The sequence below is a fragment of the Lissotriton vulgaris genome, chromosome 11 (genome assembly GCF_964263255.1).
Source record: "Lissotriton vulgaris chromosome 11, aLisVul1.2, whole genome shotgun sequence".
NCBI classification, from domain to species: Eukaryota; Metazoa; Chordata; class Amphibia; order Caudata; family Salamandridae; genus Lissotriton; species Lissotriton vulgaris.
The window spans coordinates 403,962,604-403,978,004 of record NC_141699.1 but is presented as its reverse complement, the minus strand read 5'-3'; the positions used below and the strand labels follow the sequence as shown (position 1 = coordinate 403,978,004).

Here is a 15,401-nt window from a genome sequence, read left to right as displayed (position 1 = left end):
AGTCCACTAGGTAGTAGAGCTTCCCCCTGGTACGACGGTAACCCAGGATTGCCCAGACCTCATACTCAACATGGTCCTCCACCACCACTGGGGAAGGAGGCGATGGGACTGTGCTGCCAGGATGGACTGCATGCAAAAGGGAGACCTGGAAGACCGGATGGACCTTCATGTGCGGAGGAAGCAAGAGCCGCATTGCAATAGGGTTAACCACCTTCTCGATGACAAAAGGGCCCACATAACGGTTCAGCAGTTTCTTGGGACCATGCACATTGAGGTGCCGAATGGAAAGCCACACTCTGTCATCCGTGTGGTATTCGGGTTCCTTCTGCCTGTGTGCATCGGCATGCGTTTTTGTTGGAGTCCTTCGCCTTGGCCAGCTCGAACCGGGCCTGTCCCCAGAGGCTGCACAGGGTACCGTGATACGCCCATACAGTTGGTAACTGGCTGTCCAGAGGTTCCTCCCAGGCAGAGGTGCGGGGGTGACGTCCTTGGAGGCAGAAGAAAGGAGACATGCCGATGGCAGAGTGTTTGCTGTTGTTGTACGCGTATTCCGCCATCCATAGCACCTCAGACCATTCTTTCTCCACCATAAGTAGCAAACAACGGAGGTACTGTTCCATGGTATGGTTCGTTCTCTCAGCTTGTCCGTCCGTCTGGGGGTGGTATGCGGAGGAAAGGCGCACATGATGGACGTGTTCTGCGAATATATCAGGATATCGTCTATATAGACGATACAGAAGACATCGATGTATTCCCTTAACACCTCATCGATGAAATACTGGAACGCTGCGGGGGTGTTGCAGAGTCCGAAAGGCATGACCTGGTATTCAAACAGACCGAACTTCGTCCGGAAGGCGGTCTTCCATTCGTCGCACTTTCGGACTGATCAGCACCCCGTAGGTCCAGTTTGGTGTAGATAGAGGCGTTCTTTACCTGATCCAAGATGCTGGAGATCAACGGGAGTGGGTACCGGTTTTTCACTGTGATGGCATTCATCGATCTGAGGTAGATACAGGTCCTTAGATCGCCTTCCTTCTTCGATACGAAGAAAAGAGGAGAGGACACCGTAGACCTGGAATGGCGGATAAACCCGTTGTCCAAATACTCGTCCAAATAGGAGCATAGATGGATGTTATCTTTCTCTGTAAGGGAATAAATCCTGCTACAAGGTAACGTTGAGCCGGGTATCAGGTCTATTCGGCAGTCAAAGGAGCGATGGGTCTGACCCACGCTGCCAAGTAGAGGAAAGAGACCATCGTGTGTCGTCCTCCCACCCACCGCCGCTTCCACTGTGGAGCTAGCATCAAGTTTGCGGTTCAACTGTTGATTCTTAGCAAAGAATCACTCCTTATCCCTCCTAACAAGGAATAACTGCGGCCCCACGACCCTTGCCCAGGACCCTTCAAGGTATCCCGGGCATGGCAACAGCCCTCACACCAATCTCCGTCTGACCAGGCCACCCACTACGTGGCAGGCGTTCGTATTTTAAACAGGCAGTTCCTTATAACAGTCCTGATGATGATCCCGGTTCATTTGGAGCCTAGGGATCGAAACGTTGACACTTAAAAAACAGTGTTGCATGAAATCCACTTTACATATTCTTGTGTAGACACTGTATGTTGTGACTTGCTCTGATTGAATACTAATTTGCAAGCAACAATTGGCTCCAAAAAACTTTTTCTTGCCTGTTAAATCTTTTCTTTGACTTACTTCCTTTCCTTTATCTAAGGTTTTTTCAATTTCTCGGGATAGGTACAGGATTGTGCCCTATCTGATAAGTTCCTATATGACCCTCCTTAGGTCAACCAAATCGTTGTTACTCCTAAATAAAACATTCCTTGCCCGGCTGGGTTTGGAAACTGTACTATAGTACTTATCGTGGTCTATAGCTTTATTCATTTGTTTATTGTAATTCCTGAGGACCCTTGTTTTCCTTAATAATCTGGGTATTGGATGGGCATCAGTCCTAGTGATTGCATTGAGACCCCTGAAGTCCACACAGAACCTCATCTCTCTCTTTTGGTACCAAGACTACTGGGCTAGCCCAAGAGGAGACAGCAGCTAGGCTGGGGTCCATGACCTAGGTGCTGAGGTTTTCTAGTTGATTAGTGGACTGTTTTCAGGATTTTGAGGCTGCTTCTTTGTCTCTGAAAAGCTTGTACGGTTGGATAAAAGCTCTATCTGTTTCTTCTTCCATCCTTGTTGTTGAGGTTTGTTAGAGTGACTTTGTTAACTTAGCTAGTTAGGGATTCTTATTTCTCGTATTTTGCTGCAGATGAAGGTTCCTTTCTCTCTTGGATCTCCCAATGAATGCTCAATTAATGTCAATGTTTCTACATTATCTTTTTGATTTTGTTTGCTATATATTGTTATAAAACAAAGTCTCCATTCCAATCTTAGTCTGATGCTTATTCCAAATTATGTTTAATTAGGTTCCTATTTCTTTTTAATTGAAGGGAGGTCAGTAGTAGTTTCTCTCTTTCTTAGGGAATCCCCATTCACTGTTTTTGGGTAGCCACTTGTTTATGTGTTTTCCCAATTGTCATTGCTTCTTTTGCAAAGCTTCGCTTGTGTGACAAATTATGTGTTGCCCTAAGTATTTCGAAAATGAAATGCTATATTTTTTGTGTGTTGTCTGTTGCTTGCTTAGAAGTTGACCTTTATAGTTTGCAATTCAGGAGCACATCAAGTGGTTCCATGTGGCGATTGAAGTGACTGGTGATAAGATTGAGCCTTGAGGTGCTGGCACATTGGTGGGTCATGCTCAAATTCATTGCTGTTTGTTTGGACGAACTAGTGCTTGATGGATAAACTGGGGAGACCCAAATCTACAATTGTGCAATTTAGATCCACGGAGATGTTCAGGGTATTGAGGGGTGCTTAATAGTGCATGGTTGATTGTGTTTAAAACAGCAGCGCTGCCTTGGAGAATGACCAACTGAATGGTCACTGATTCTGGACAACAGCCCAGGCATAAACTCTGACTGGTGGTCCCTTAGGAGTAAGTTTGTTGTTGTGGGTCTTGAATTGGTCATGCACCTGGAGTGTGACTGCCTTCTTCATGAGTTTGCCCAGGAATGAGTGGTGGATGATTGGGCAATAATTCTTGAGTTTTGTGGTTTTGACCTAGGTGCTGAGGTTTTCTAGTTGATTAGTGGACTGTTTTCAGGATTTTGAGGCTGCTTCTTAGTCTCTGAAAAGCTTGTACGGTTGGATGAAAGCTAAGGGAACATTTTGTAGTTTCATTTCAGCAGATCCGCTATTTAGACCATCTCACCTTATTAGGTTGCATGAGAGAAAATAAAAGCATACCTCCAATAGCCATTTGTATTTGTGATCTACTGTGACTGGTTCGTACTATGGCATATTGGCTTTGTCGCTTTTGGTTTAATTACCTGTCAATCTTCAAAAATAGCCCCAGTATCATGGGGTCATACTGCTCAGACAGCACTCTCCCCTAAACTGCCTCTTGAGTGCAGATATTTCTTGAATTTGAGCATCAAATTCCACATTCCTCCTGAAAATCCACACCTCTCAGTGCAGTGATTGTCTGAACAGCCTTGTTTTAAGCAGTTTCCTGAAGATAAAATAGTTTGGGTAAGCTCTGTTTAGTAGAAGTTGAGTGTTACGGGTTAGATCCCTTTACTCCCAAGGATCTAGCTTTCGGTTTTATTGATTAATTTAGGGAGGAAGTCTTTTCTTCGACTAGCTGAAAGATAACTTGTGATTGGAAGCTCCTATGTGGGTTGTCTCTGTTAGTGCTTGTTCCAGAACACTTGGAGAAGAAAGTTACATTTTACTCTGGTATTGGCAAGCAGCCCATAACGCTTTTAGGATATGTTTGAAGGTATTCGGTTTCTTCGATCAGCGATCCAAATCTCCTGACTGCTTTTGTATACATTGTAACCTTGCCAGGTACCATGTTTTGTTTTGTGTTCTTGAGTGACATTCTTTATTTAGTTATTTTGTAGAGTGATGTCATTGTGTCCATTTTGCAGCACTGTGGCATTGACCTTGCAGGCAGTACATTTATTTGACATCTTTTGCCCAGCACCTCAAGATTTAATAGGTAGATTTAATAGAGGTGCACAAACAGGTCTCGAATAACAGAGGATTATGAACTGGTGGTAAAGGAGTTGTTTTGTGATGCCAGGTTGGGTAGCAACAAGTTTTCTTCAAAAAGCATAGATAAAACTAATAATTGTTTTTATGGTGCTCAACGATCATGCACACACTGATGTACTTCACACATACATGTGCAGCCACCCAGGCACGCAGACTTGTAGGCATCCATGCGCATATATTATTCGACAGGTACGAATGGAATGTAAGTTCATGTCTCTTCAGATAAAGCAATTATATGTCATCTTTATCAAAAGATTTTACCAATTCTATGTCTGCGGGCAATGTGTTGATGCATAACGGTTGAAATCAGACGGAGGAAAGAGTAAAGAATCGACTCCGCCTCATTGAAACCTTCGAGAAGTCGTTCTATTGGGTGATAGAATACTTCAGACTCTTTTTCCCATCCAGTCATAGTCCTTTCTTGGATTTATCCCCATTGGTAATAATACTGCACAATATGAATCCCCATTCATTCCTTGGCCTCCTTATCATGGTCTTACATGTGTATTCTACTATTCAGTCCATACATTTCACTAAGACTAATATATGTTGCACTTGGGGGTTGTCTGACCTCTCTATTTACAGCAGCCAACATATCTAGTACTTGAGCTACAATTTTTCAAAAAAAGAGTCCATTCTACATTTTTCAGCGTGCACTTTGTTTTTATGAAATCCTCAATATTCGATTATGGGGTCGAAAGCTAGTGGAGATATTAGGCAGCCTAGCTCTTGGATGATGTTGGAATACACTAACTGCACCAAGTTTCAATTTTAACAATAATCAAGCATTTTGTGGTTGACAATTTTACGCCTTTGGAATGTTTCCGGTTGGCATTATTGTAGACTTCCTACTTTGAAGGCATTTATATGGTCCCTGTTTGACATCGCAATCTTTTCATTACTCTTTACATTTCACTGAAATAATTTGGGGTCTCAAGCAAAGAATCAAACCCAGGCCATTAAGTGCCAAAAAACCTCCATGGGGTAGTAGTCCCACTTCATAAGCTTGGGTAGCATAACATTAATAAAGAGTTGTTGAGGTTCTTGCTATGGTCAATCGGTGAGTGCACTCATAAATCCAAGTTCTTAAATCTAATGCCTGGCTGTGAGAAGTCTTTTGGAAAAGGATTTCTTTCTGCCGGTGCACTCAATGTGTATAGCATGTGGTGCAGAGACTAAACTCCGTACCTAGAACATGACACCTTGCATACTTCTGCTGCTACACAAAGTCAGTATTTCCACTTTTGAGACACCCATATTACATTTGGATTTGCCATTGATGATGGAAGAACGATCCATACTGTTAGAAATTATAAATGTTTTCAATGTTTTCCTTGGAGCCGGGTAGGCTATGCAGTTCCCTGAAGTCACCATGCTGGTTGTTACAGAAATGGGATCCTAGCAGACTTTTGCCTTTAAGTTTGTTCCTTCTGGAATGTTGGGTGGCAGAAAGCCCTAGTAGTGGTTGAATCAGAATTTCAAGATTGACATGTAGTGAGATGCAACCTTCTGTAGGTATCTGGGGCTTGTGCCCCATTAAGATTGGGTATACACAGATAATCTTGAACCTAATTCTCTGTTTCACTAGTAGGCAGTGTATTGACTTGAGCTTTTGTGATGTGATCAGAGTTCCATGGTTTAAGCATAGTCTCAGCTTGGTTTTGGATCCTATGAAGTTTGGGCTGAAACTATGTTTGAGATGTTACTATGTCTTTTTTCCTCGCTGATGGTGTCCCTGTAAAGAATTCGCCTGCAGCTTTATAAAAAAATTGCATTGGGGGAAATATTCACATTCCCCATGGCGAGCGTTTTTATTGAATTCCCAAACAACCCCTTAAACTCTTCATTTGTATTACTTTTTTAATGAAAATTGTGGAGGAAGCACCCATCGGTTGTCTCAGACAAAATTATTTGTTTTATTGAGTTTTTAAGTTGTACACTACTGCTAACTCAAAATGTAAATGATTCCGAACTTCGATCCCTTGCCTATGGGTAATCTAAGTTGGTCAACCTGTAGTGTTCAGCAGGCAAGGGATCTGTAGGTATTGGTTTGGAATTTAAGTTGTACATGTGATCTAGGATGAGCAGTAGCAAGTTCCTTGCGAGTTCAAGCCAGTAGCAAAAGTCAGAGGGCCATTCCCAGATCTGAGCTCTATGTTTTGAGTGACCAGGCCATGCTTTTGGGATCTTGGGACTGGTGTTTCTGGAAAACGTGTGGTGTTTCTTATGGACTAAATTAGCCCAGTTTTCAGGAGGACCTTCTAAATGTTTTGGAGATGTTGTTGGCTAAGGAGACTGGTTTGCACTTTGTTTTCCACTGATGGGAGAACATTATGGTAGGTTCCCTATTCTCTGCTTGTGGGATGAAGAGGAGCAACTTGCCCATTGGATCAGGGGGATTTGTGTTGTAATGAGAGGACCATTGGGGGCAGAATTTCCCTGATTGTCCGCCTTTAAAGGCTGTTCTGATGGTGGGACACACTGCAGCTGTGCTTTGGAGAGAGTGCCAGAAATCTGCTCATCCTCTAACCCTCTTTATCTCTGCTTCTTCCAGGGCTCTCTTCACCTATGAGGGTAACAGCAATGATATACGTGTGGCTGGGACTGGAGGTGAGTAATGGTAGATCCACTAGAACCTAAGTGGGATAAAAATACTGGCTGGGGCTGGGGAAGAGGAGTAAAATCTCTGCCCTAGAGTATAATGGTTGGCAGCACCGGTTAGGGGAGAACTGCAAAAGTATTTATAGTCACTTGCCTGAAGTAGAAGTGGGTGTTGTGGAGTCAAAACATCAGGGTTGGGGGGTTACAGAAGCACTGAATGCTAATCATTTTGTATGGTCCACTATTGAAAAGTCCTACCAGTAACTTGCGATAATCCAGATAAAGTATTTAAGTACCTCACAGAAGTAATTATTTAAGATAATTCTGGAGAAAGAACATTGATTTGTTTAAACAGTGCTTGGAGTCACACACATAACATTAATAGATAATGCGGTATCTTCCACCACAACATTGTGAAGACTTTTTCCTATTTGGCATTTCTTCATCATTTTAGGCTGGCACAGTCAACACAATAAAGATCAAAGTTTGTAGCACCTTCCATCATCTGATTATCATGTCTCACTTTCTTTTTTTATTAAGATGGCGGCCTAGAGGAGATGGTGGAGGAGCTTAACAGTGGCAAAGTGATGTATGGCTTCTGCAGGGTAAAGGACCCAAACTCTGGCCTGACCAAAAACGTCCTCATCAACTGGGTATGCACATGTGTCCTTGAAAGGTCTGAAGAATGATGGAATCGGTGTGACTCCAATGAATTGTAGAGTATAGAGACATAAATTGGGCGAAATGGCACTTTAGTTGATGTCAGTGATTGACGAATATCCAAATGTTGAAGAGTCTGTTGCCAGTGATTTGGAAATTAGTGCGAGTCTTTTGTGTATAAAGTTGGTCACATGGGAAATGTAAGACTCCACTAACTTGCATTGCAACCGTGATGGAGATGAGTTATATTACATTGGTGTGTCAGCAGTCAGTGATGTTGCAATGTTTTGAGATGCATTTAATTGTACTATAGAAGTAGAGTTGTAGAATGTTAAAGCACAATAGTCAATGCGGCTGAACAAAACAGATTTTGAGACTGTAGGTTTTCTATGCAATAAGTTTGATATGGGGACACTCCATCCTGTTATTGCACCACTTTGTTTTCGTAACCTGCAGCTTTTTTTCTTTTTTGCACGCGGTCTGCCCACTAAATAAATGTTTCTTTCAGCACCACATCAGTCTGCCGTTTACTTTGGGCAACAGATCCCAGTTGCTTGAGAATGTTGCCATGCTAATAATTCCTACAGTGGCTGCTTTTGCAGCCCCTCGGGGGCACCAACGCAAGACAAGAAGCTAGTACCCAAATGGTTTAGAACAATTACTGTAAAAGACTGTGACATCTGGTAAAGAGCACTAGTGCGCTGAAATATCCGTACTCTTTGCTCTGTGGTATAGGCCTTCAGCTTGATCGTATTGGGGGTTGAACCCAAGAGGTTTTGTTTTTGTTTTTTGCAAGTGAGATTTAGTGACGGTGATTGATTGAAAACCCCAATTTTTGTAACAACTCCTTGTGCCTTGAGTATAATTTATATTCCTATGTGGTGTTCCAACTTATCAGCTAGCCATTTAGGCAAGGATACACATGTTCGCTTTGACGATAATGAGCAGCTACCACAGCTAGACATGTTCCGAACATCCGGCCTCTGCATATGAAAGTCTGCATCTTTCAAATTCCCTTCTGTAATAATGCACCCAACTCTTCCTGAAGAGTAGTCATTTTGAAATGTATCATTTCTACTTGCCAGTTGAATAGCCATAAAGCTCGAATGTGTCTCGGTGGCCTGTTCATTTTTTGGGGGGCTGATGAATTATACAGCGTATACTCTTTTCACATGTTTTAGGTCATCGCCCTCCAGAAAGACTGACACTTCCTTCTTTTAAAGCCAAAGTTTCGGAATAGCTAAATGAGTAAAGAGAACAGCTAGGGAGGACACCTGAAATGACCATGAAGGGTCCATTTTTCCTAAGTCTCTTTTGGAATCTGAAAAGAACTGAACTTCTCTACCACGCATGTACTTGTTCAGTCTGTAGTGCACAACGTCTATTACACACAGGGTATTTCTACTCTTGAAAACAGTCTACCTTCTGGAGGGTACATTATGTAAGCAAATCAAGTAACTTTAGTAGTGCATTTTTGTTGCAGTACCTGACTGTCAAACATACCAAAGATGCTTATTTTAATTTCACTTTTTTGGCAAATCAATTTGAGAACTGAAGTTCTGGTCGTGACCTTTTAACCTCTTGAGCTCATTCAATTGTGATTGTCTCAGAAACGCAAGTTTTAATTGGTAAGTCTTTTTTTCCTTGCTGCACCAAGAACTTAACTACGGTCTTTTTCCCCAAAGTTACGGTGCACAGCTAAATCAGTGTTTCACAGTCTTAATCCAGATTATGTGTAAGAAAGTTCGAATTGTTCAGGGCTACAAGCACACTGCAGAATTTGTTGGTGTTCATTGTCTACAGTGGCCTGATAAGTGTCTTTCCTTAAAGCATGATACACAAAGTATTCAAGAGTTTTATCCAACTACAACTTTCATTAAGTACAGATATGTCCAAGACACTCCTACCACCAGTCCGGGATAGTCTCACTTGATCTGCATATGTCCTGACTCACATTGATGGTCTTCCGAACAACTGGCAGCGCAGCAGATAAGTGCCACGAAGGGAAGACATTCTCCAATGCACTCTCGCTGATGCCTCAGCGTGTATGATGCAGAACGTGTTTCCCTTTATTAACACAAGCTGATCCAAGATGGCCACCACAACTAGCATTTTGGGACGTGTAGTCCTGCGTCTTTCCTTAGTTGTCTTGTTTTTTTTAAAGAAAAACAACACACTGTCTGCACTATTTGCCTGTGAGGAGAGCATTTTCACCACTGTCGCGCTAGCCTGCAACCCACAGTTGTTGCATCTATTTCCTCATAAGTGTCAATGGCCGCAGAAGGTGCGAGTGCATCTGTCACTCTATACCACTGGCACGTAACTACCCATTTGGCCTTGAGCTTTGCGCTGATGTCCAGATCTTGACACCCTGGCTGCTGTAGGTACATCTTCAATTGCACCCTTGTATAATAATGTCGTCTCCTTCAACAATAGTGGTAATTGTTATTGTTTAATTGCCAATTGTTCCTTTCTTTATTTTGCCAAGTGCTTTGGTGGCAAATGATCAAATACTGTGCATTATCCTCGTTGTATTATTGAAAGCACCAATTTGTTTGATAATTTTCCTCCGCTTCAGTGTGAAACATTTCAGTTTCCCCAACCCATTTTTTAGGTGTTTGATGTATGGTGGGTGAGAAACCTACATTGAGTAACTACTTTGATGCGGAGGGCCTCTTTTTAGTTCACCATGACCGTATTCTCCATCGTCCTGAAAGGTTTGAGTCGATTCAGTTGGGTTTGCAGAAATTGCTGCTGTGGTATTTTTAGTTCAACTAGATGTTAGAAATCCAATGGCATGATGAGTAGATATTGTTGAATCTCTGCTATGACCCACGACATTCATAATCAAATACTTCTTCTTTGTAAAATGTTTATGTTCACCTGTCTGCTCCTGGTGTCAATTGTTTTAAAAGCACCCTGAATGTCTCCATTTGAAATACTGTCAGCGACGGTTTAAGCCATCTTTTTGTGGGTTTCTGCACAGCGCTGCAATAATGCCCCCATTTCACCCCACTGTTATACCTTCTTTTTATTTTATTTATTTTATTTTTTATTTATAAAAGTTTTATATAGCGCGAACTTGATCCCGAAGGATATCAGAGCGCTTTACAATTTAAGGCAAAGGTAACAAATCAGAAAATTAGTCTAACATGGGGAACATCTGGTTGGTCAAGATTTTAACAGTGCCCTTTCTGAGAAAGTGTGCGAGTGATGACTGGTGTGCTCAAGTACTATACTAGGTTGCTTACAAATCGAGAGTAATTGTTTTTAATAGCCTAATCAGATAACCATGTCCACACACTACGTTAGGCTTGGACTGTCGACATTAAAGCATACTTCCAGCCTTCAACACCCAAAACAAGCCTAGAGAACTACAACTCTTTGTATGTCAGTAGCCACGTTCCTGCCAGGTGTGATCGGAAGTCTGTCTGACCACATGGTGAAGGGGGTGGAGTGGCAGCACAGGGCAGTGCCAGAAAGCAGAGGCTGCATGGAGCCCGCAACACAGGTAGCACTGAGCTGGCGTTGGAACATTAGTCTCAAACTGCCCCATTCTATGAGCTTCTCAGACATACTGCCCCATTTATATGCGTCTCAGACATACTGCCCCATTCTATGACCTTCTCAGACATACTGACCCATTATATGTGTGTCTCGGACATACTGCCCCATTCTATGACTGTTTTAGACATACTGCCCCATTCTATGACTGTCTCAGACATACTGCCCCATTCTATGACTGTCTCAGACATACTGCCCCATTCTATGACTGTCTCAGACATACTGCCCCATTCTATGACTGTCTCAGACATACTGCCCCATTCTATGACCTTCTCAGACATACTGACCCATTATATGTGTGTCTCAGACATACTGCCCCATTCTTTGTTTAATTGGCTTTATCGACATTTATTATATAATAAAGCACCTACCCATATTAAACTATAAGAATATTGATGTAACATGTTAAACTCCCCAACCTTGCCACAGAAGTCCCCCATATTTATTTGTGATGTACAGCGACTGAGAGTACTGGGTCATTGCATCATCTACTGGACCCATCCTACACAGATTAGCTATTAACAACCTTACACAGGAACCAGTTCTGGGCCTCATATTTTTTTAAATATATGACCTACAAGCATTCACCTGCAGGGGGAGGAAGGATGGGGGGAGGCAAGCACACCAGTGCCCACCTGCCGGTCGCACCGACCCATTGACTCCTCTTGTGAAGGGGTCTCCTCCCCTGCCCCTACTGTAGAACTGTCATACCTACCTACTGCTTTGACTTGAGTATATGCCAGTTCATGGTAGCTCCCACTCTTTGGCGTGCTGCATCAATTTGATCGCTTGTGGTCTGGTTCAGGGGGGCCCGGCTTGGCAGTTCGGGCTGGACTCTTTCCATTGGAGCAGGGTCCATACTGATTTGCATATAGCTGGGTCCAAACTGAGGTGGCATGGTGTGCAAAATAAGGATGCTCTGGGATGTGGCCCGAGTAATTACCAGTGGCTGAGATTAATTCAAGCATTCCATCCATCACCTTTTGTATACGATCTTAATCTTAGGGCTGAGCCTGTTTAGACACTAGCAGTCCTCTTGCATTGAGTCCTGTTCTTAAGAGCAGAGTTGATCATCTTGTTGATGTCTTCATTTGCCTTTGAGTCCATGCTCCTTTCAAAACCAATTCCTCTGAGGTCACTCTTCATGTAATTTCTCACTGTAGGTATGCCTGCTTCATGTTTGTCCTTACTCTTAAAAGGAGTCTCTGTCTTTCACATTGAATCATTAGCTATAATTTCTATGCTGAAGAAACTGCAGCATCAGGAGCCTCAGACTTGATGGAAACTGGTGCGGATCTTCACAAAGGTTGGTTAGCACAGTTTGAAGATGATGCTGAACTGGGAGGCGAATAAATATTCTCCTCCTAATTCAGCATCTTCAAACTCTCCATAAGCTTCTTACAGTTAGTCTGCGACCTATGGTTATGTTCCATTACATTTTAATAGCTTAGTGACTGTCTCTTCATTGCCAAATTATCTTCAATATGAAATGTTGGCATCTGAACGCTTAGATTCTTCATGTTCTTTCCTTGGAAATTGCAGACCCTTGCCTGTCAAACAGCTACCTTTGTATGACACAGAAAGACACAATCCAACTTGTCTATTTTTCATTACCCACCCTTCTTAGTCATTCACGTACAATCTAAATCCTTTGAAGTGTGAGTTAATAATTTGTGGCTTCGACCGCCACACTCTGTTGCAATTGTGTTTCTTCACTCCGTTGAAGCTATGGTATCTGGTTCCCTGATGTTTCCACTCGTCGCACAGCTTCCCAACAGAGAACAAATGACCTGCTCTAAACACAGTTGACAATACATTAACATGTTGGAATTGAAAGCAGTTTATCTAGCAAGCAAAACCTTTCTTATACAAGATGTTAGCTCTTATTGACATCAGTGCAATACATAGAAAAGCAGAGAGGGAAACGCTACTTTCAGTTCCCCATGATTGCATAAAAGATATGGCGTTTGCACATAATGTTGTCAGATCCATCTGATAGCAGAACACTTACCAGGAATTGAAAATAGTTTTGGAAGTCTGCTAAACGGAGATTATCAAGAGACATTTCAATAAGGAAATCGAGATTGAGGTGGTGTTATTTTGCATCTGAAAAAAGGGCATGCCTCAAAAAGATCCGTTTGTCACGAAGGGAAACAACTGTTCAAGTTATACCTACAGGTATCCACTAGCCCAATCTTTTATGCCCTGTGGATAAATTGGTCAAGTATGTTTATGTACCCATTTTCTCCTACTGCTGCTCATTACGTATGTGGTGCAGAAGATGCGAGCATCTGATCTACAAGTCAGCACCTCTTTGTAGCAGTCAGTTTGCTGTCTGTAGTGTTGTAGGTTCACTTTTGGTCCTCGCTTCTGCCTGGAAACTAATATGGCAAGCAGTCTTAAGATGGATTTTGTGCCCCAAGGTATCAGGTGTTGCAAAATCTGTGCGTAACAACCTAGATCAGGCCATTACTCCACATTGCATGATTTTGAAGTAAAATTTTAATGCTAGATGTACAGTTGGGGTAATTTTTTAACACTAGCGGCATTTCAAATAGATTTTTTCACCCTGAGTGGACCTTTCAAGTAATTTCTTCACGTGAAATTATAAATTTGAACATAAACGGCAGTAGTCCGAATGTTAGTGGCAGTTCCTTTAATGTGTGTGGTCAGCAAACATTGCAGGTAAATTTGTTTACCCGAGCGTAACATTCGGGTAATTTTTAAACACAAAACTGGAAATCTGAACACAAGGGGCAGTGTCTTTGAACGCAAACAGCCAGAAATAAACTCAAAATTACATTTTCGAGTTGAATTTTTACCCGAACGGACCATGCAGGTATTTTTTTCCTTATGAGATGCAGTTCTCATAATTATGGGAAATCTTGCAGAATTATGCTACCCAAAATTACACGAGTTACGCCCACTCCTAGTTTTGGGGTATGGGTGTGCTCACAAGCCATGCATGCTCAAAACAGAGCCAAAGACTTTGAAAAAAAGGTTTTTTAAGTGTACTGTACCCAGAGCTTTAAGCTGGCTGGGTCCCAGACCTTGTAGTAATTTAAAGCTAACATTAAAACGGGTCCTTACCGGCCCCTAAATTCATTATCCTTAACTGTACAGACAAAATCACTTACCGATTTTTGAACGATGAAAGTAAACCTGTTAAAGTACTCCAAGTGAGCGCTTTAGTTCTTGTTTAATTTTTCACGTGTTTTATTTAGTCTTCCATCCTTTAAGAGTGCTGGTTCTTTCTTGGATGTTGTGTTTCTGTAGTATTGTTGTGTGAAGCACATTACTCTTGTATGGTACATACTTAGAGCCACTGACAAAAACAGTAGTCCTGGCTTGTTTTAGGTGTATGTCAGTGTTTGTGTTCTATATCTGGATGCAGTAACAGGAAATAGAGAAAAGCAGCAAAATACCAGTCAGGGGGCACACTATGGAAATCACAGATTTTTAGTTTGCGTGCTTATGCCATGCCCTTAACTAATTTGGCCACGCCCCTTTGAAAGCCCTAAGTGTTTTAATCTCCCTGTCTGTGTACCGAATACTGGAAGGTAAGAGAGTACACATCATGACAATCAACAAAACTACAAGCTTCAAACCGGTAACTTTGTTTCTCTTTCTAAACAGCAGGCTTGATTTGAAGAATATTATTTATACTTTTTCAAGACTAGTTTTAACAATTTGTAGTGTTTCCATTAGGTTTAACAAATAACTGCTGTGTTGCTCTGGTGTGTTCTGCATCTTCTCCAACAGTATTCATATAAAAAGAATTGGTAGAGCCTTTGAGAAATTTAATATTTATTGCATGTTTTATTGAGTAAAACTTTTTTCTAAACGTTTTAGAAGTTGTAAAAGAAGCAGGAAGGACAAGGAAATTGCAATGTAAGAAACAAAATCCACACGACAGAACAGACTGAATTGTCTATCCTTTTAAGTACATTTCTGTATATTTAATTAGTATTGTACAGTCAATCAATCAGGGGCTTTTTCAAGGGCGCTACTCACCCGTGAGGGTCTCAAGGCACTGCAGTGACTTAAAACAATAGTTTAGGATAAATTGAATGTTCAAAATTCCATTGCAAGAGGAGTATTCCAAGTCATTTTAAGCTTGCAGGGTCTGTGTGTCTGTCCATCCACTTATTTGTCGGATTTGTATGGCGCATAGCTGCCCCAGCGACGGGGCGTCCCAGTGCGACCACATGCTTGGTAAACATGAATCTAAGAGAACTCAGATGCCGTTTCATTGTGGGTAGCCTGGTAGTCTAGGAGATTCCTGGCATAGAGAGCTGTTCGCCCCCTCATTTTTTCTCTACTCTGCTAGGAGAATGGTTAATGTGCTTGCTCTGTAGGTTGTTTGTTTCTCCTGGCATGGTATTAAGGAACCAGTCCAGGAGCAGTATGTGGAGATAGTAGGGCTTGCATGCCAGATTGCTCTGTGATTA

General features: G+C 42.0%; 1 protein-coding gene across 3 annotated transcripts in view; it reads left to right on the top strand.

Annotated features, from left to right (window-relative positions):
- Positions 1–15,401, top strand: part of DBNL (drebrin like) — a 150,905-nt gene that overhangs the window by 29,512 nt on the left and 105,992 nt on the right. For all 3 annotated transcript variants that reach the window (XM_086943449.1, XM_086943448.1, XM_086943447.1), the window contains exons 2-3: positions 6,680–6,735; positions 7,267–7,379. In XM_086943449.1, the coding sequence (XP_086799575.1) occupies positions 6,680–6,735; positions 7,267–7,379 (169 nt within the window). The remainder of the gene's footprint in view (positions 1–6,679; positions 6,736–7,266; positions 7,380–15,401) is intronic.